The 21619-nt window shown below is 41.0% G+C and overlaps 2 protein-coding genes across 3 annotated transcripts; both read right to left on the reverse strand.

Annotated features, from left to right (window-relative positions):
• Window positions 1-623: 623 nt before the first annotated feature.
• Window positions 624-7722, reverse strand: LOC111666254 (V-type proton ATPase catalytic subunit A-like). Its single transcript, XM_023421544.2, has 15 exons — window positions 7582-7722; window positions 6807-6915; window positions 6090-6218; window positions 5658-5872; window positions 5431-5568; window positions 5188-5339; window positions 4681-4843; window positions 4398-4506; window positions 4099-4221; window positions 3870-3984; window positions 3174-3237; window positions 2860-3063; window positions 2075-2169; window positions 1482-1653; window positions 624-1323 (listed from the first exon to the last, which is right to left on the reverse strand). Exons 2-15 carry the CDS (start codon window positions 6886-6888, stop codon window positions 1231-1233), a joined length of 1854 nt encoding a protein of 617 aa, XP_023277312.1. The 5' UTR covers window positions 6889-6915; window positions 7582-7722; the 3' UTR covers window positions 624-1230.
• Window positions 7723-14778: 7056 nt separating this feature from the next.
• Window positions 14779-21206, reverse strand: LOC111666142 (actin-binding protein WASF3-like). Of its 2 annotated transcripts, none has more exons than XM_023421374.2 (9): window positions 21044-21206; window positions 19070-19231; window positions 17612-17746; window positions 17345-17498; window positions 17142-17259; window positions 16854-17038; window positions 16126-16347; window positions 15731-16035; window positions 14779-15572 (listed from the first exon to the last, which is right to left on the reverse strand). In XM_023421374.2, exons 2-9 carry the CDS (start codon window positions 19200-19202, stop codon window positions 15415-15417), a joined length of 1410 nt encoding a protein of 469 aa, XP_023277142.1. In that variant the 5' UTR covers window positions 19203-19231; window positions 21044-21206; the 3' UTR covers window positions 14779-15414. The 2 variants fall into 2 exon arrangements, with proteins under 2 accessions (XP_023277142.1, XP_023277141.1); XM_023421373.2 differs by having other exon boundaries at window positions 19070-19234.
• Between the last annotated feature and the right edge of the window lie 413 nt (window positions 21207-21619).

Genomic DNA, 21619 nt, shown 5'->3' on the forward strand with positions numbered 1-21619 from the left:
TTTTCTTCTTAATTTTTTATTCATTTTTTGCACAGTTTTCCTAACTCACCGATTTGCTTCTTCGACATCCACTTCAAGGTTTTTCAGAACCAACAACATCTTCTGCTGTGATATTAATAATTTCATTCTGATTCAACAATAAATCCTAAACTTCCTCATGACATTGTCTCTGGGTTTAAGGATTTCAATGACACCACATATGTTTTATAGGGAGATAAGTATAAAATGACACGTGATGTTTAAAATATTTGCATCTGATGTGACAGTGCAGCCATAAAAAGTTACTAAATTAAAAGTTAATTCTATAAAAGCTGCAAAAAATGCATTTATAGGGAAGCACTAGATTTCAACAGGTTAATCAATACTCACCCTGAAGCATTATAGCAACATGTGTGCCACCTAGAGGTGAGAGTCCTTAAGGTAAGAGTCTAAATATCTGTGTGTTCATGATGTTGCAGCACTCACACACTCTCACGTTCAGCTGCTTCAAAGGTAAAAGAAAGAAGATTTTAAAAGTTATATTAAACAGTGACAAACTAATTTAACTAGCTCACCATGAATTGAATAAGAAAACAAAACACAACTCTGCACAAGATAAATAAAATCTTCCTGACACAATGAACTTCCGTAATTTAACATTTATTTCAGACATCAGTAATGTACCACGAATATAACATTGAGACATCTGTTACAACACAACTCTAACAGATTCATTCATTCACATTTTTTTATTTTTACATATAGTGTCAAGTATATAGTCCACAACATCACTATCACACTTAAGAGGTAAGAGGTGGAAGAATGCTTTAACCCCCCTGATGTAACACAGCGCATCTGTCCCTTTACCCATGTGCGTGTTCCCATTGGATTAATAATTTGTATTTATCACCGTCACATCTGGCGGAAAAGAAACATCCCTTTCCACTCTTTGTTGCAGCTAGTAGTTGCGTGCAAGTGCAGCACCTGATTGGGGCCCTCTGATTTTAACCACAACACGATGGTGTCATGATCTGTAAGTGCTCTGTAATGGGCTGAGTGAAGCTGCTGTCAAACAAAATGCAAATTTGTCCAGGTCATTTGTCATGGAATGTTTAAAGGGACGTAAACACCAAGGAAGAAAGGAGATCACATGACTGAGGCAGACACTCACAACACGGGCCGTTTAATCTGCACTATGTTGCACTGCACTGGGGTTTGGGTATTTGGGAGAGGAGCTTAGAGGTAAGAAACTCATTCCTCCAGGGTCCGGAAGGAGTTCTGCATGTCCTCCAGCAGCTGAGCAAAATCTGCTTTGATCTTAGCTTCGCCATCCTTCACAGGGTCCTACAAAATCCATTGAACATAAACAGGGATTACGTCAACAGAGAGCAAATTACTCATCTTGAGCGATGAAAAATAGGGCAAATAAAAACAGAAAAATAGAAAAAACAAACATGATCAACAAATTAATCTCCTCTAAAAATGAGGGGACAGTCCCATACCTTGAACTTCATGGAGCTGATCTTGTACAGGATCTCTCCCATGTGCTCCCTGATCATGGCCCAGGTGATTTTGTTGTCACTCTGTGCAGTGGACTCCACCGCGTGTCGGGCCATGTCGTAGAAAGCTATTGTGTTGGAGAGGATGCCAACGGTTTTGTAGAAGGGGCAGAACCTGTGTGTACGGACAGAAGAATGTGTGAAGCTCCTAAGTTTTACAATAATCAACTGAGGGAAAAATATTTAGACCTCTCCCCTTCACATCTAGTCATGATTAGATGTTGCTGTCTTGCTTTATGTCAAATTAAAGGACCACATTCGTCGCTACCGTTTCCATAGAGATCACTAATGGTGTCTCAAAGTGTATCAGTTTCTAAGCTCTAGTTTCTGAACAGTTATCACTTTGCTGTTGCTCATGGCAATTTCTTCTAGAAATGTTCTTGAAAGGGACTTCAAAATGAACCCTTTTTTGTCCTCAGCTGTTGTGGAGAAAAGGATTTTATATGTTTAGTGAAGCTGAGGGAGACAAATTCATACCTTCTGAATGGAAAAGATACAGTATGTGTTTTGAGGTTGGTGAGTTGTCTTGTTTTCACCTGTCGTAGGGGGTATAGCCGTTCTGCTGCAGGAAGTCGTCCTTAATGAGCTTAGCAACTTCTAGAGTGATCTTGTCAGTCTCAGCAAGGGAGGCCTGTCAACAGAACCAGAAGATCAGCCCCCTGCAGATTAGCCAGGTTGGTATGCAAACTATTTAGATGATTAATGAAACAGCTCTGACAGAAGCCTCTTCTATAAAACACAGGTTTCAAACATTAACTGGCTATAAAAAAATAAAAAAAATAGAAACGATAGAACATTTACAATTCGGCAGTTTTGTCCACAGATACAGACTGTCACTTGTACTAACTTTATTTAGGACGTTTCGAGTCACCGCTCCCATGCCCAAAACCCAGCCCACCTGGACCCACCATCCAAACTTGCAGGATTTGGTTTGAGTGTTTACCTGAAATCTATTTCTATTAGATCACTCAGAAAACAGTCAGCCAATCAGAAGAGAGATTCAGAGCCTCTCTTCTGATTGGCTCACCATCCTATTGTTACTAGAGCTCCAGAGAGAAATGTGAGATAGGAGATATAAACTACTTTGGGGTGGTTTTTGGTTCTTAAAACCAAAAATATATCTTCTTTAGGATATCACAACTTCAAATAAAAAACACAGGAGAAGTGAAAACCGGGACTGAGATTTTCTGTTTTTGATCAGACTTTCTTATATGAACTACAGATAAAATATATCTGCATTTCACAGGTGTTGATACAACTCTTTAGTTACCTTTGAAGTCACATGCTTTATACCACGTTACATAATCTTAATCTGCCTCACCTTGCCTACAAGCTGCACGATTTCAGCCAGGTCCTCCTCCTCCTGTAGAATCTCTTTGGCTTTTGTGCGGAGAGGAACAAACTCAGGATAGTGTTTGTCATAATATTCATCCAGAGCTCGTGTGTACTTGCTGTAGCTAATCAGCCAGTTTACAGAAGGGAAGTGTTTTCTCTGAGCCAGCTTTTTGTCCAAGCCCCAAAACACCTACAAACAAGCAAACAACGAATACTGACAGTCATGCAGAATGATGCGCAAAGAAAGAAACGCTGACTGCAGGGAGAATTAAGTGAAATGTTAGGAAGCCCATTACTTACCTGAACAATTCCCAATGTGGCTGAGGTGACAGGATCTGAGAAGTCTCCACCAGGGGGCGACACACTAAGAAGAATTTGCCATATTAAAAGGAAAAAGTCAGTCTAATAATTGAAAAATTGCATGCTGAGGTTTGTTCTGATAGGCTGCCTACTTTTTATATTCCCATGAAAAAGCTTCCCAGGAAAAATGTGAAATAAATCATGAGGTCTTGACATCAAAGACCTTTTCAACATTTCACTGAAATCTTCAGAAATGGTACAGACAAAAATCCAGCTCAGAAATGGTAAAGCCAGTAATTTCATCAGCAAAGCAGCTTCAATAATACAACGTGCAGCCTCTTTTGAACATTTGATTTCCTACCATCCACTGTTTTTAGTTCGTTATATGATGCTGTGAAAATAAACTTGCAGAAAACTGAGACTTGGATGGTGGAGGAGCTCTGTGTGTACCAAGGAGTAGGAAGTTACTTTAGAAACTGGGTCAGCTTTGGAAATATGCAGGGTGCAGTGATAGTAGTAGTCAGTACAAGCATTTAATAGGTAAATTGCTAAAATACATATGCAATGTATGGAATCTTGATGCAATTACTGAAAGCTGATTTCAATATGTATGTGTTGAAAAGATGATGAAAAAACAAAAACAAAAAAACAAAGAGCTTGACATGTTTTTCCCCTTTTATGCGCAAGTCAACTCACGCTCCTACGATGCTGACGCTGCCTTCTCTCTCTGGATTTCCCAGGCACTTCACACGTCCAGCGCGCTCGTAGAAGGAGGCGAGCCTGGCACCCAGGTAAGCAGGGTAACCGCTGTCTACAGAGGACGACATACACGACTGTAAGTGGTTGGCAGAAAACTGTCGCAGCTGCTTTCCTGACAGCGTCTTCACAAAAAAAAAGTAATATCACATGTAACCGACGGACTTACCAGCAGGCATTTCAGCCAATCTCCCAGAGATTTCTCTCAGAGCTTCAGCCCATCGAGATGTCGAGTCGGCCATCATGCTCACATTATAACCCATATCTCGGAAGTATTCGGACAATGTGATACCTGCAAAGGCGAGTGTGCACAATAGATGAAAGTGGATTTAATGGATTCTCCAAACAACTGCAAATATGAAAAAGGCGAAGGCGTTTACTTAATGTTAGCCACTTCAACAACATTCAAATGTAGTAGCATTTAAAATAAACAATGACACTGTTCCCTATAATGTGAATGGTTGGCACCTGTGTAAATGGAAGCCTCTCTGGCAGCCACAGGCATGTTGGATGTATTAGCGACCAGTGCTGTTCTCTTCATGATGCTCTCAACCTTGCCGTCGACTTCCATAGTAAGCTGTTGGGCGAGAGCAGTGTTAACATTATACAACGTGAACACTGGTGCTGCTGAACATGAAATTCTTCCCTCCCTTTACTTGTTTATTCTGTTTTATCTGTGTTTTATCTGTTATATCTGTGCACTGTCCCAGAACAGTGCACAGATATAGATATATGCCAGAAATCCACTAACCTCGGGGAAATCCCGCAGCACCTCAGACATTTCGTTTCCACGCTCTCCGCAACCGACATAGATAATCACGTCACTGTTGGAATACTTGGACAATGACTGAGAGATCACCGTTTTTCCGCAACCGAAGGCTCCTGGTATAGCAGTGGTGCCGCCCTGCACGCAACTACACAGCACAAAAGTTTCATGTAGCTTACAGATTTTATCACACGGCATAAAATAAGTGGCTCCACACATGTGAGCAATCACCAGTCAAAGACTCACGTTATCAGTGTAAGAGACAAAGAACAAGTTAAAATAGAGACTAAAGTCAAAACGGTAATTTTGAGATGCAAAGCTCAATCTAAAAGAAAAAGGGATGAAGTGTATATAAAGTATTGTAAAATACACTATAATTTCTGATACATCTACATACAGATTTCTTGCCTCCACAACTGAGAGCCAATCGTTTAACGTCTGCAGTAATGAAGGTAAATGAGGGCATAATTTTATCCTGAGAGGATTACTCACGGGAAAAGTGCGTCCAGAACTCTTTGACCAGTCAGCAGCGGATGATTCGCAGGTAGTTTCTCCGTTACTGGGCGGATTTGTCGTACCGGCCACACCTGCACCATGGTGAACTTCTCCTTCACGCCTTCAAATTCAAGCTCCAGAACCACATCCTGAATGCGACAACATCAGAAAATCAGTTTCCTAGAAATGGTGATCGAACAGCGGAGCACTTTGATTCAGGACAAAAGGACAAACACTCACAGAAATGTCGTAGTTTCCAGGTGGGGCCAGGTAGGTCACGGTGCCTCTGTTGCGAGGTGGAAGCATCAGCTTGTGTCTGATTAAAGAGTTTTCAAACACCATGCCATAGATGTCGCCACCTGTCATGTGACTGCCAACCTGGAGAGGGGGTCATGTGAAATTAGTCAGAACAGTTGCAGAGGAGAGACAGACAAGTCCACATCGCACCGACAATGTGCTTTTCTTACCCGAAGACTCTGGCCAGGGGAAAATTCCCATTTGATGTCTCTGTTAAGAGCGCCGATATTGACTCCTCTTGGGATATAGATACTTTTATTGATGTCATAGATGTCTTTTAGCGGCCGCTGGATACCGTCAAAGATGGAGCCCATGATTCCTGGTCCCAACTCTACAGAGAGGGGTTTTCCTGTTCGGAGGACAGGATCACCAACAGACACACCGGCTGTAGCATGAAGTTAGGAAAAACAAAACAAACTGCGAGCACTTTGACAACATTAGTCTTGTCATCAAAGTCAGATTCCCATTTGTTATCAGTAAGGTAGCTCTAAAATGAGTCTTTTGTAAAATGCATTATGTGAAATCAGTTTTAGGAAAGATAATGACGTGTTTTGTTACATGTTTTACTACAGAGAAATGTAATGTGGCAGCAGAAAGGATACAAGTCTCCTCATAGACCTGGATAGTTGCCATGTCTCCCTCTAAACGGATGATTTCTCCCACTAGCTCACTGTGACCGACACGAACCAGCTCGTACATGGCTGCTCCTGCCATCGCAGTAGCTGTCACCACTGTTGACGGGTTCGGTTTGAAAACAACAGGAAAGACACATATAGAATTGATACATTAAAAAAAACACATCTACTAACAAGGAATATGATCAAAATGATCAAAAATAGCATTAGCATCACTAAGGGATGGAGATATTATCATATACACCAGAGAATGATATAAAATTGTGTACTATCAGAATTTTTTTAATATAATATATTCTAAAGGAGTTTTTTTTAAATCGAAAACAACTGGACTAGGTTATTTGTCTGGGAAGACGTTTCACCTCTCATCCAAGAGGCTTCATCAGTTCGTGTACGCATCTGACCAGGCTAGGACTGGTCCTAATATAATATATTAATCCCTGGCAGCCTTCCCTTTAATATATCTCAGTGTAATGGGCCATTGTAGGCAATTATGCACAATATCACCTTGGACATCATTATAAATTACATTTAGTGATAGAGGATTTTTTCCATATTGCCAACTTGTAGTGAAAGCCACCCTATGGCAGCTGAAACAAATGGCTTACAGTTCAGTGGCTTTTGATCAGTCTGACACAAAATAATGCAATCCAGTCATTTAAAGAAAAGGGTAATAAACGAGACCTGGTCCAGAAACCCCATGTACATATCCAAACTGGCTCTCTCGCTCTTCATCCTGGATCCTAGGTAGTTTTGACGTATCCATCTTGATCGTTTCTGTCCTGAAAAATCCCTTGAGGAATGAATGAATGAATGTGAGACAGAGATGTCATCAAGTTTTGAATACTCTCAGCAGACAAAATTTCAACATCACATCATGCATTGACAGACCTCCTCTTAGATGTAATGATAATGATGATGATGCTGATAATCATGATCATCATCATCATCATCATCATCACTCTAGCCAGGGTAAAGTTATAGATGCAAATACACACTCTGACTTAACACACCACGATGAAATGGGCATTTATAGCAGAGAATGCCTGTACAGTAATGAAATGAATGGTCAGGTGTAGCAGTGTGAGGTCAGTCAGCTGTAGGGAAGTCAGCAAAAGCATCAAATCCTTTAATATATTTCACCCGGTGTCGAAGATGGGTAACATTAAACCAAGGTACTTGTGCACGTATGGGGATATGTGTTGTAGCCAGATGGCAGCTTTATGTTTGTTACTACACACACGTAGCGTCGAGAGAAAAGCTGATTTGTGCGTGTGCGCGTATAAGTCAGGTGACTAGCTAGCAAACACTAGCTGTCTTCATAATTATCATCATCATCACGTACAGGTTAAGTAAAACTATCGAATATTAACACAGTGTTTGGTCCAAGACTGGAAGGAAATCTCAAACTGTTGTAAATCCAAAACCTCATATTATACCGCTGTTATAAATGTCTTACCTTATCTTGCTGTGCAGTTGTCCAGGATTGTCTCTGGCGTAGCTGAGGAGGAGCTTCGCTGTGCTAATCACCTGCCAGGCACTGGACTGTCACAGGAAGAAAACATCTCCATTGCGGCTCAACGGGCTTCCTCCGCTCTGACCTGATTGGCTGTTTGTAGAGCCAACATGGCGTCTGATACTCAACAGTTGCCTAGTGGACGATAAGTTCCGCCGGTCTACACACCGTCACCAGGTGCCACTACTGCCCTCTGCTGGATATAAATGTAACATTCACCCCAATTAACCGACTGATGATTGATAATAGTTTTAAAATAAATTAACCAAGCTACAACCATGGACGAACAATGGGCCCCTCGACACAGATATGTTAAAGCCCTGTCAACATACCCTGACTGGAATATGTTTGTGGTTGTTTGCTTAACGTTGCGGTGATTTTGTGTGTCTTTGTAGCTGTTTTGCATCTCTTTGTTGTTGTAGATAGATAGATAGATAGATAGATAGATAGATAAATAGATAGATAGATACTTTATTTATCCCCTAAGGGAAATTCATGTGTCCATTAGCTCATTGTTGATAATAATAATAATGATAATAATAATAATAATAATAATAATAATAACAACAGTTGATAATAAATAAACAATAATAATTAGATTAGTCCACTTCCTTTGGCTGAGGTGTTGTATAGCCTCATGGCAGTGGGGACAAAGGATCTCCTGAACCTCTCTGTTCTGCAGTGCAGTGAGATGAGACGTTTGCTGCACCTGTAGCTTCTTCTCTGTCCTGCCAGAATGTTGTGGAGAGGGTGGTTGGTATTGTCCAAGATGGCCTCCATCTTACATTGCATGCGTCTCTCCACAACAGTCCTGAGTGAGTCCAGACTCCTGCCAAGCAAAGACCCAGCCTTTTTTACCAGCTTGTCCAGTCTCTTTGTGTTTGTGTCTGACATGCTGCTGCCCCAGCAGACTGCAGCATACAAGACTACGCTGGTCACCACTGACCGATAAAACGTGCAGCATTTCACTGCAGACGTCAAAGGACCTGAGCTTGCTGAGGAAAAGGAGCCGGCTCTGCCCCTTCTGGTAGATGGCATCCGTGTTCAGGGACCAGTCCAGTTTACTGTCCAGGTGCACACCTAGGTAATTATTGTGTAGTGTCTCTTTGTGGTCAATTAGGTCTAGTCTCTCTTTGTTGTAATTTTGTGTCCCTATAGTGAACTAAGTGATTTGCCAAGAATAAATGTTACTTCAAAGAGAGGCTCTGGCCCTCTGGGCCTGTGCCAGGTAGGCCTATTCAGTAATCCTTCCATGGGTAAAACCACTTTATCATTACCACTTTAATATATATGTTAGCCTCCTTGGCTGACCGCGTTTACAGTTTACCTGGGTAATAACCATGTAATTTATTATGCTACTACATGGCAACTTTTATAACTATATTTGATACATTTGTGAATTTGTAAAAAAAATTATTGTATTCAGTTTCCTCCAGCCATTGAGTGGCATCTCATATGAGCTAACCAGTTACCATTGTGATAAATAACTAATTGAAAAATACATCACACCATTACCTACCTATTATTTATTACTATTATGACCAAAGCCAAACACGGATTATCCGGTGCGCATTGGCCTCCGACCTCTAGGGGGCCTCCTAACCAACTGGCATCATGCTGGCTTTGCTTTTGTATTATTGTTCATTTTTAAAACAACTCAAATAAATGAATTGAGCGCACGTGTTTTGAAATGCAAACCAATGAATGTAGAGTTACTTTATTTGCTGATAAGTATCTGTATCATGATGATGATAGTTTTGAACACATGACCTTTGTACAGAGGAATCTGTGTCACCAGTAGAATGCTGCAGGAGAACAGAACAGCAGAATTAGAACCGGCTGCTGTTCTGCCCGTTCTGACATCACAATGGAAATGGGCAGATCTACAGGTGGACACAGTCCCTGCGTCATTCCCACATCAACATTTAGAGAGGTAAGACCATTATTTAGCTGGGACCAAATGTTTCTGTTTTAACTTGAATTTATCTGTTTAATAGAACTGTATTGTGTTGAAGAATAAGTACATTTACTTTCTCTGTGTTTATCAGTCGAGTAAATTACTTTTTCCATTGGTTACATTGCAAACAACAAGCTGTGTTTGCAAACAAGCTGTAATCAGAAGATGTAAAATGACGTGCACAATGAAGTTTCCACTTTTAAACTTTGCTTTACTTATGGCTTCAGTTGCATTTGTTCAAACTGGACTGAATTTAGTCCTTTTTTTTTGCACAAGAGCAAAATTCACATCGACTGAACAGTTTCTCTTCCTTTCACTTCACTTCACTCCTTTCTCTTACATAAAATACAAAAATCATTTGATGCACCAGTAACAGCAATACTCATTTGTGGATATATAATTTTCCAACTTATTTTTAATACTTGATGTGAACTTGAAATGACGGTATTGTATTTTAAGTCTTTGGGTTTTTAGTGACATTTTTTGCAGCATCCTTTACATGTTTGTTTATCATGTACAGAGTCATGTCAAGTATTGATGGGAAAAATGCTTCTCAGTTCAGTTCCCAGTTCTTACTGGTTGAGTAAGAAAGTTTAGTTAAAGAACCTGCTGAACATGTTTTTTTTTTTTTTTTACAATTACAATGCCCTGTGCTGTTCAACCATCGTTTACGAGACCCTGGTCCCTTGGAGATTTGTGCTCCTCCTTTAAAAGAAGGAAGTGCAGCCGAAGAGCTGCAAGATCTGGGTATCTGGCAGATGATTCCGGCCGTTCGGCCCAGACACTTTGGGACGAGGAAACTGGAGGTGATCACATGCTAACTAATTTCGTGTTTTGGCTTTTAGGACTTATTCCAGCAACTTTTTTATTCTTTCCTGTCCCATTAATCATCTCATGGCCCCTCCCATTTATCTTGTGTCCCTTTTTTTAACCTTTATTCATTCAGTTTATAAATTGTAGGCATAACGATATAACACAATTTTCCCCCAAAGCCATCAGCCTGATCCTCTATCAGCTGTCACCGATTCCCATGACAGAAACTGTGAACACGCAGAGATGATAAATATTCATTAAAGAGCCTTTAACAGACAGTAACACACTTCAGCTGTTCTTTATTCCTGCAGCTTCACCACCTTCATTAAAACCCATGACTCTAACCTCTCTTATGTTAGTTTCAGGTCACACAGTGCAGCAGCTGGTGAGCAGGACGTTTAGGCAGCAGTCCTTAAGGATTCGACTGCTCAGGATCATGAGGGCGTTAGACTGGGACGAGGCAATGGTAGAGGAGACGGAGCGAAAGAGGAGGGTGAGAAAGAAAAAGACCTGCAGAGAGGTAAACAAAAAAGAAATAGACGGTCAAAGTCTAGCAAAAAAAGTGTTCAGGTCACGCAATCATGTCCACGTGCCTGAGGAAAGTGAGGCAAAAATATACAAGCTGTGCTAAAGGAGGGGTTGGCGTCATGCAGCATGTGGACTGACAATACAGGAGCTCCTCAACAGTTTTCCCAGTGTTAGGGACCTTAGTCTGGACAGTGCGATTAGCTGTGTCACATGTTCTCCAGTCCCCAGAGCGGGATCCTCTGTTGACAAGTTCACCACAGCGCGCGAGAACACTGTGACAGTGTTTTTATACTGTGTGGGAAAAGATACAGGCAGGCAGGTATGGAAGACTGGTTCGCCTATGACGGGTAAGATCCCCCCCTGCAGAACCTGGGGACAACCTAAGGCAGGCACAGCCACGACTACCTGGCCTCGTTGGCATTGTGAGCAGGCACCTTGCACAACGATATGCCGCATGTTCTTGCAAAAGAATGCAAGACTTGATTTTACAGCAGACTTCGATGAAATCCTACAGAGCTGAACGATGCAGGACAGTGTTGTGTGTGCATTGACCTTGAGTGGTGGCAGCTTATTGGTATCTGGGACTAGGAGAGACACCCCATCACTGCCCTCTGGTACACCTTCCTCAGGTTCTGCCAGCCCTGGAAAAAACTAGAGAAAAATTATATCTTGCATCTTTATTAGTAGCATTTGACCAACAAGTCATTATACAAATCAAAATAGATCATTAGTAATAATATTCATGAAGTAATGTTTAATGGTCAAGGTAGGTTAGGTTAGTTATGCACACCTGAACTCCATCACATCCCAACTTCCTTCCCAAGAGGATTTGTGGTGGTGGCTGTGAATTCATCTAATTCACTGAACTTTAAATGCTGCGCATGTGGATGATGCAGAAGTCACCTTTCAGTTGCTGGGGTGTTTCTGTCACAACGGTCCCCAGGCCTTAGTTTTTTATGTCTGTCTTGTCATTTCCTGTTTTATTTTGGTAGTTTCCCTCTTGTGTCTTTACTTCCTCCCGTGTGATTACCTGCCTTCTCCCTAATGTGTTTCACCTGTGTCTCGTTATTCCCAACAGTATTTATGCCCTGTGTGTCCCTTTTCACTTTGCCAGTTTGTTTTCTTCCCCAGTGAGTTACTTACCAGCGTTTTCCTGACTGCCATTCGGAGAGAGACCGTTTCTGTTACCCGTTTCCTGAGATCTGCCTGTTCCCTGTCTGTACCGTTGCCTTCTTCTACCTGTCTGTGTTTTGACCCTGCCCGCCTGACCACGTCTCTCAGTTTTTCCCCCATTGGATTCCTCGCCTGTTTCGTTTGGGCTTGCCAGTTTTTCTGGAACGCTGTTGTCAGGATTCATTGATTTAGATCAATAAACTGCCTTATTGTTAACTGCCTCTCTGGTCGTGCTTTTGGGTTCAACCTTTGTGTCCTGAGCCTGACAGTTTCAGGTGGTTGCTGTTGGCAGGTGGTTGCTACGTACAAATGATGAAGGACAGTACCTCATCACAACAGGTCATTTGCATCAGGAATGTTTACTTATCTTATTTGCTGCTTGAAAAGCATTTCCTGGGCCGTCCTCCACGGAGAGTTTATTTGTCTTAAAACTTTCCTTCCTCTGCCTGAAAATTCTGCAGTCAAGGTCCGTCACTCCAGGTGTGGAAAAAGCCTCGCCTAGCACTCCTCAGTTGTGCTGCTGATACACAAATCAGTCTGTGAATAGCCAGAACAAAGTGCTGCCTCCTCGTCCTCATCCTCTAATGAATCTAGAAGCTCCTTGCTGCCTACCTGAACTCCTCTCAAACCGTAACACTCGTGTCTTCAACCTCGCTTCCTTCAACGCTGGTGTCCACCACCAGTTTCACCAAGTGTCTTTGGGCCAGATCTCTGAGATGACACCTCCACAATGAAAAGTGTTGAAATGGCTACCTAACCCTTCCTGTCCTCCATGTTCTTTAGTGTTCAAGAAAATATATCTCCACTGTGTCCACTGCACCTGCAGACCTAGTTTGACCAATGTCTCCCTCCTGCTAGCACGTTAAAGCCTCCCATGTGAAATGTTTTTCTGAGTGTCCCTCCTGCTCAGAGAACTTGATATTGCTCCATCAGTCAACTGCCATTTTATCAAAATGCTCCTGATACCCGTTCATGGCCTTGAGACCACAGCTTTTGTTTCTGAAGCTGCTGATATCTGTCCATCAGTCTGTCCTGAGAACAGGCTTGACCCCTGCCTCCTCATATCTAGTGTAGTACATATAAAGAATGTATGTACATATACATACAATAAAGAAACGCTCTTCTTTTTGTTAAAATGGCAATTGTGGCTTTTGATAAATAAATAAACAATGAACACAAACATTAAAGAAAAGACACATTAAAAACATTAGGGAAGAACATATCGTGAAGCTGCCTGTTGATGGTATTTTAAAAGGGGGAACAGTGAAATTAATGACGATGTTTTTCTGTGGGGAGCTGATCCATGTCGTTTGGTTGCGTTTGTGCGTTTTGGCTGTGAGTGTAACTGTCGTTATGTTTTGAACGTCACGTCCATAACGTCAGGTCATGTTAGGTGACCGTGTGAATTTAGCGGCAAAGCCGAAGAAAGTAGCTTCTTAACATCGTGATAAACAAACATTGGAGCAGTGGAGCAACAAAGAATAAGGCAAAAAAGATGAGAAAGACTGAAAGTCGGAAAAAAAACATACGATATAGCTCGACTTTTTTCAAACGTCGGCTTGTTAGCTTTAGCAAAGAGCCCGAGGACAAAGATGCTAACTTATTGTTGCTAGCTAGCTAACTTATACAGTTCAGATCTGTCTGCTGGAACAAGACAAGTCACCACGACATACGCTGAACGCCATGTAGGAACTTGGCCTGCAGTCCGCCTTCCTTAACATGTATGTAGGCTTGAGGACGTTTGTCTCTTAGCGCTCATTTTCCCAGGAGATTTAAAGGTGAACTGAGGACAGTTTTGAGTCAACAACTTGAATTCTTTCTCTGTACTGACAATGGAGCTGCAACTCGTCAGAGACCTGGACTGTAATGATGTGGTGGAGTTTCCTAATAGAAAGGCCAGAAAGAAGACGTCAAATGAGGTAGGCTTTCTCGCATATTATTTATTCACACATTATGAAATATCCTAATTTACTCTCCAAGGTGTTTATACAATGAGAAGTATCTGGCATTAGTTGTCATTGGAGAACATTTGGCTGTTGTATCATTGCGTCTCTGTGCCTGGATGTGTGATATGGTGGAAATCTTATATGATAGAGGTTACACATATTATTTGTTTTAAGTCTACCCAACCAGAGCAGTATGAATCGGATCACTGTGTGTGTGTGTGTGTGTGTGTGTGTGTGTGTGTGTGTGTGATCAGAACTGTATTGGTGGAGGTGGGGCAGTATTGGTGGAGGTGGGGCAGTATGTGCATGCCTATGTCATTCCGCTGCATGCTGTTGGCCAGTGCATTGATATTCTTGCTGCTGGCCCAGGAGGGTATTGTTGCAACCATGTGGTGTGAATCCTGTATGATAGAAGGTGTTGATATTGTCATTCAGGTTGTGATCATAGGCTGTTACCTGGGTGTGTAAGTCCTGTATGAACTACAGGTGTTTCCAACAGATAGTAGCCTCTGCTGAGAATCTATTCAAAACCTGGATTGCGGGTCTGTGGAGGGGGCCTCCAAGATTTTGTGGCCAGGGGCCTCCACATTCTTACTCTGATCCTGACTGTAGCTATAGAAGATTTTGGTGTCCAGTGTCTAAGAGAGTTTATGTTAAAAATGAAGATAAGGAGAATGAACAAAAAGATAAAAGTTGGTAAAGGAGGAGACACTAATAACACAATTATCTGGCTAATATTAAAGAAATTTAATTATATGTCAAAACTTTCAGAGACATGACAAAAAATAATTTAATGGCAGAACAAAATTATTCCCGAATACACATACTGTGGGACAGTGAAATGTCACAACTTGAGGTAGAAATGACAATATAGCTATCTAATAGAATTATTCATGAAACACTCACATAATATAGGGAGGGGTACATATAGTTCAAAATATTATCAGGAATATGTAATTCCATAAAATGATCAATATAAATACCAAATTTTATTTTATATCATTCATGAATAATATGCCTTTTTCTGAAGACATTTTGGGTTATTAGGAAAAGCACAGGAGTTACTAATAACTTTAATGATAGCTCACATTTCATCAGTGGTAGAAAACTAAACATTTATTTATAATACAATTAATCCGGTTTTGAAAACTGTACAAGATGCACATGTATACATTTACCTGATGAAAAATTAATGTGGCAGCACAGTTTTAATAGTACAAGAGGAAATTAATAGTACTGGCAGCAGTGGCTTGGTAGAGCCCACAAGATGGAGCCAAAGAGTGATTCACAAATTTGCTTAATTTGCACTGAAGCTCTAATAAATCAAAACATTCACCATTTGCTACATGTTGTTTTTGGTCAGTCTGACCACTCGTTTCTGTCCAGCTCAGAGTCGTCATCAGAGTCGCTGTACTCCACAGCAATGCGTCTGGACAAGATGGTGGCCACGTCGTTCCCCACCGGCTCCCGTTTGTTCTGCTGCTCCTGCTGCTCTTGGACTTTCTTTAGCTGGATGCCTAGTAAGGGCACAGATATGATATATCAAAATAAGATGACATATTGCACACCTGACATGGACAAGGGTGGCGGACAACACAGGATATAGTTGCTTTTAGCTGACCAACAGAAAATAATGGCCAAATAATGTGTCTGACTGCACAGATACCCGACTCACCCATGCGGATGGCAGACAGCAGGTCACTCCTCGCATCTCTCACAGGTTTAGTCTCAGCTCTGCTGTCTTCACTGTGTCCTGGTAGGTGTGAGGGTGCAGGCGGGGGAGGGAGAGGTGGAGGTGGCGGACCTGGGGGAGGAGGCATAATGCGAGGTCCTGGAGGAGGCACAGGTGGGAGTGGGTAGCCTGGTCCTACGTGCAAAACTCCATTATGTAGTGTTGGTGGTAGTGCACCCAGAGGAAAACCAAATGCTGTTTGTGCTGACGGGATGGGGGGGCCGGGGGCAGGAGGTACAGGGACAGAGCTGGTCGATAGAGAAAGAAAAAGGATTATGTTGGAAAAGTGATATATTGAATTCTTTCTCTGATTATGCAAATGGAACAAACAAACATACTTGTAATCTGCAGGTGGACGTATTGAACAGTTCATTCGGTCTGCAGTGTGAGACTCTGCTGTGGCATAGGTTACTCTCTTGTAGTTTACATCAATGCTGTGGTATTCATGCTCCACAGGTGGTGAGGGGTGTGCGTTCCCAGGGACGTAATCATGAGACTTGGCATAGTTACAAGCAGCGTGGGCAGGCAGTGGAGGGATGGGGTAGTCTGGGAGGTCAGGCCTGGGTAAACAATGAAAGACAGAAAGCTTCTCATGAGGATGTCTACACATATCCAGATGGTGGATTTCTCGCTGCAAAATCAAAACTGAAGCTTTACACAACAGAGATATTTCTAGCTATTTGAGCTACAAGGTGCTATTCATGAAACTGGACTCTAAAGTCCAGTTTACATTTTATCCCTCGTAATCTTTCTCTTTAATGTTTATTAACGTTTCCAGAAATGTACATTTTGTATAGAGTATCATACTTTTCATTGTTTTAAAAGTGCGTCTTTAAGATAAATGTTGTCTTTCTAAGATATGTAAAAGTAAGGAGTAACAGAAAACATATGGACCGAGACGTACAAATGTCCAGACTATCAAGACAATCCTCATGATATTTTGTTTTTGCAGTTTTTACAATATTATCCTAATATTGATATTATACTATTTGCATTGTGAACACACTGGTGTTGTGCATGACTTTCTAGAGAATATAAAACAAGGCCAAAATAAAAAAGCACTAACCTGCCATCTGGGGAGAGGGAGCCCTCGGATGATGCCCCTCGCCTGAGAGTCTGCGGATGGCGGTGGTCTGGACGAAGCTCTTTATCAAATGCCATCATGTTCCACTCTTGCCTGCGGTTTCGAGCCTTTCTCACCTTCTTTACCTCACGCTGAAGGGTGCTGCTCTCCACACATCGCTTCTGCTCCTGGGGAAGGTGGACGGAGGGAACATGAACATTAGAATGAAAAACCATTTGCTAGGTGAATGCATAAAAACAAAGAAGTGGTGTGTACGGAGTGTACGCTCACCCTTTGCCTCCTCCTTTCTTTCCTCTTGTCCTCCGTGTCCTGAAGCATTTTCTCCTTCCACAAGTCAAAAAAGTACGATGGGTCTGAGTAGAATTTCATCGCGTCAGTGGAATCGTCTCTGGATTTTAAAAAGAAAAACAATTTCCCTCATTAAAATTAACTGAAAAATGAAACCTGATCACTTCTTACAACACATGCAGTACCTGTAAGCAGTGAGGGTGCTGAGGGGAGGAGGCCTGTCACTGCTGTTGTACATGTCAGCCACAGAATTCGGCGTGCTGCCCTTGGACAAAGCCTGCTGATCCTGGACAGTAGAGCTTTTGAACGCCTTCCTCATGTTTATGTCCCGAAGAGAGACTGCAAAACAGCAGGGCAGAGGTTTTAGGTTCAATATAAAGCATGTGAGAGTGAATGACAGAGCAGAAAATAAGATATTAAATCAAGAGGCAGATGATTTCCAGTGAACTCACCCTCCTCCACGCTGGAGTCCAGCTGGGTGACCTTGACGGCCAAGCGGTCGATACGGTCCTGGAGAGAGTTTGCACGCACATAAAAGGTGTTGGCTTCATTAAAAAGCTCCCCAAACACATTTTCTGCATGTTTACCTGCAACCAGAGCAAAAATGAAAAGGAGAGGAAGGAAGAAAGCTGTTAATAAATATAAAAATGTTTCAAAAATTGTAAGGTAAAAAAAAATAGCATAGAGGAGGAAACAATAAATCTGTTTTAACATGTCTCTTCTCAGTATTTGTACTTATTTTAGACACGTGTCTAGTGTTTTCTGATAGAGTAGAGCCTTATAAGCAGGAGTGATATGTATGTATACAACTGTACATTTTGGATTTATGCATATAAATTATTAACTATCTTATGACATAGGGATTCTTTATTTGTGCATTTCTGAATCCATTATATTTTTCTGGATTATACACTAGCATTAAGTGTTTGGTCCCTGCACATAACAGCATGAATGGCCCACGGCTCAGATCCACTTTATGTGGAAGCTCTCATTAGACTGACTGTTTGTGTCTCCGCCCACTCACTCTCCGTCTCATCTGCCTGTGATACAAAGCTTCACAGTAAGCTCTAAGCTCCTGTAACTTCACTAAATCCATACGCACGCTCATGCGCGCACGCACACACACACACACACACACACACACACACACACACACACACACACACACACACACACACACACACACACACTAATCAGAGTATCCATGGGCCAGATGTCCAGGAGTAAATTTGCTTCCAAAAATAGTCTCACCCTCTACATTTTTCTCTCTGTCTCTCAAATTTCAGTGCAACAACCGTGATACAGCAAAAATGCTTACACAGACGTTGCCACACTAAATGAACACTTTAAACCACTCAGCTTCTGTACAAATTGGCTGGTTAGAGTGTACAGTAGATAGATGTTAATACTGACTACAGTGACGGATAATGATGTACACTAACTCTGACACTTAGGTGATAATTGGTTTGTTTTTAATGTGCTCCATGGCTTGTTTAAAAGCCTACCAGTGATGTGACACTGGTATATTTACTGGTTGTTTTCTTATAATCACTTTTTCAAGAATTAAGAAAATGTAAGCACTCTTAATGCAAAGTAGATGTAAGTCAATATTTCATGGTCAAATCATCTGAAAGCCCACATACATTCTGATCTGCTGTGTTTATTTAATAACTTATTACGACCAAAAGAAGGAGTTGGGTTTTTGTCCTGTGCTTGTGCAAATGGGGCTGAAGTAGTAGTAGTTCACATGATTCTGTATGTTAAACAAGATAAAAAATAAGTTAGAGATCCATTCTATACATTCTACACTACATTAGTAGTGTCAGTGACAGTTATTGAGAAATTGGGTCTTACAGAAAAATCTCAACTGGATGCAAACATATCCTGAATATAAGCAACCGTGATCTTACTCAGACTGCTGAGCTGGCGGATGATGGCCGACAATGTGTTGTTGGTTACACATTCCAGCTCGTTGCCAACTCCATCAGGCACTGTACTGTGGCACATGTGTCGAGGCTCAATGTTTCTCTTGACCAGAGGCATGACCCCTTCTCACATCTCGACCACGGTACCTGCTGGGTGACAGAGAACAGCGCTGACAACTCACTGGTTACTACAACCTGCAGGATACTAGTACCAACACATTAATCCACATTCATGAGGCAACATCAGTGGTAATCAAACATGGTGTCTAAATGCGTAGGTTACACTAACCTATACATCAAGCATATTCCAGGTTAATGCAGTACTGTACTGTTATTGATTTTTTTCACCTGTAATGATTTAAGTTAATAATTTCACAGGTGTTAGTCAAAAAAGAACATTAATAATAGATGGCATATAAAAAAAAAAATGCTTATTTTACTTTACTGGATTTAACATTTAGGCAATTGGTAAGCTTGATGTCCTTAGTTTAAAAAGTGTGTAATAGACCTTTTGTGAATTTGTTGTATTTGTGATGTTGTATATTGGGCCACTTGCTATTGAATGTCACACTTTATCACCACCTGTCAAAGTGGTACACCTATTATGTTATTGGCCATTTTTTAACAACAGTAACAGCAAACTTATTGTGATAAAAGAGGATAATTTTTAAGTGAATTTGCAAGTCACTTTACACTGCTTTATCAAATGGACTTGAAGCAAGGGATTGAGAGAGAGCCAGTAATTATAAGTAGGGCATGAGCCAGACCACCAGTAACAATAAGAGGATCAACTTACCCTAACTACCATCATTTTCAGATTTTGTGCACCAAGGCAAACAAGTCAGAGAGAAACATCAAAATTAAGCTCACATTCTAGCATTTTTAACAAATACATATCCTGTATAAATCATGGTATGAATCCACAAATTCAGTGGTCAATACTTTGGTTTCTAGGAAAGCAGTATGTTGACATTGTTTTGCTGCCTCATTAGTGTACCACTGCAGACAGTTTTCACCTGTCTTAGTGTTAGTGTCATGTTTTTTCTGGTTACAAACAAAGCAAGTACCTGAGGACTACATACAGCCAAAGCCTTCTTCAGCTCTACATATGAAATTATAAGGATCATGTATTTAACAAAGGATGGAGTATCTTTTCATTACCAAATTGCCACTTTGTGTTACCGTCCCTCTGCCAAGGTTTAGCAAGGAAATTAGGTTCTAGTTTCTCACATGGCAGGATTTACTGCTTGCTCTATGTCATATATTATTGTAAGCTAAATGTCTTTGGGTTTGGACTGTTGGTCGGACAAAACAAGATGTTACCTTGGTCTCAGTGATGTTGAAATTGGTATTTTTTCAACATTGGTTAACATTATCTAGACCAAATAGTTAAATTAATTGCAGTCCTACCCACTTAATTTGTCTGGCTCAGGCTGCTGAAGCCTCATATTAGCTTCAGATGAACTTAACTACTAATTTTTGCCGAACAAATACCGGAGGTTCTCTTTAAAGAAAAGAGCTAGATCTATTTGTAGACAGTATAGACAGGAGGAACAATTACAGTGACTGTGCAACCCTTGTGATTTGAAAAAATGTGAACAAGTCCTTTAATGTGAGGGTATTAATGTAACAAATTGACATTTAGAACACAAGAATTTTAAATCTAATCGTGTTCAAAAGTTTGTTGACACAACAATAAAACGAGTTACAAATAAATTGTGGCACTTATAAAAAGCAAGTCAAAGATGTGCACAAGATTGAGTGTGAAAATTGAGTGAATTAATTTTCTTTAATTTGTGAGCACAGAAAAAAAACTGTTTTGTCTACAGGGTAGCATCTCAGTCTTCTAACAGCAGGTAACTTCTTCAATGCTATTACAATACGCAAAGCATGAGCTTTATAACAATACCTTAGCTCTACCAGAAGATGCTTAAAAACACAAATGCATATCTATCCTACCATGGAGTTGCCGTTGGGTCCGATGTTCCTCAGTTCCAACGTGTTTTTGTTTTTGTCACGTCAGCACGCTGGGAAGGAGCAGTGACAGTCGAGTCCAAGCTGTCTCATCCAAATTAAGCAAACTCTCTGCTGGCCCGCTGCAGTCCTGTGTTGGACAGTGACAGTAGTCATCTCTGCAGGACGGAATTCACTCTGAAAACAAATCTCTCTGGACTCAAATCACAGCTTGAGCCATGAGGGGATTTGGTCAGCAGATTTACTCCTGTCGTCCAATCACAGTCTTCATGTCAGCCATTTGACATCCAGTGTTTTATTTCAGGATGTATTCGTCCTTTTTGCATGGACTATAAGTCATTAGCTGCCTTCTATGAACTTGATATCATTATGGTAATAATTTCTAATAATTAATAACAGCAACTAATCAAGGATGCAACTAATGAATACTTTCATAATCAATTAATGTGATGATCAGGGCCTATTTTCCTTGACTAATCACTGAGAATAGTGGACATGGTCCAAAATTGAAAAATATTCAATTTACAGTATAGATATACAACAATATAGAACAGAAAAAAG

The sequence above is a fragment of the Seriola lalandi genome, unplaced genomic scaffold (assembly GCF_002814215.2).
Source record: "Seriola lalandi dorsalis isolate HSWRI2012SDOR001 ecotype SW California unplaced genomic scaffold, Sedor1 jcf7180002054672, whole genome shotgun sequence".
In the NCBI taxonomy this organism is placed as follows: domain Eukaryota; kingdom Metazoa; phylum Chordata; class Actinopteri; order Carangiformes; family Carangidae; genus Seriola; species Seriola lalandi.

Excerpts from the sequence above, each read along its gene's own strand:
- LOC111666254 (XM_023421544.2), bottom strand. The coding sequence starts at position 6,888 with ATGGATACGTCAAAACTACCTAGGATCCAGGATGAAGAGCGAGAGAGC. Across the intron at positions 3,064-3,173 it reads CCACATTGGGAATTGTTCAG|GTGTTTTGGGGCTTGGACAA; the intron begins GTAAGTAATGGG and ends GCTTGTTTGTAG. Across the intron at positions 2,170-2,859 it reads TCGTGCAGCTTGTAGGCAAG|GCCTCCCTTGCTGAGACTGA; the intron begins GTGAGGCAGATT and ends TTCTGTTGACAG.
- LOC111666142 (XM_023421374.2), bottom strand. The coding sequence starts at position 19,202 with ATGCCTCTGGTCAAGAGAAACATTGAGCCTCGACACATGTGCCACAGT. Across the intron at positions 16,348-16,853 it reads TCCCTCTCCCCAGATGGCAG|GCCTGACCTCCCAGACTACC; the intron begins GTTAGTGCTTTT and ends TTGTTTACCCAG. Across the intron at positions 16,036-16,125 it reads CGTCCACCTGCAGATTACAA|CTCTGTCCCTGTACCTCCTG; the intron begins GTATGTTTGTTT and ends TCTATCGACCAG.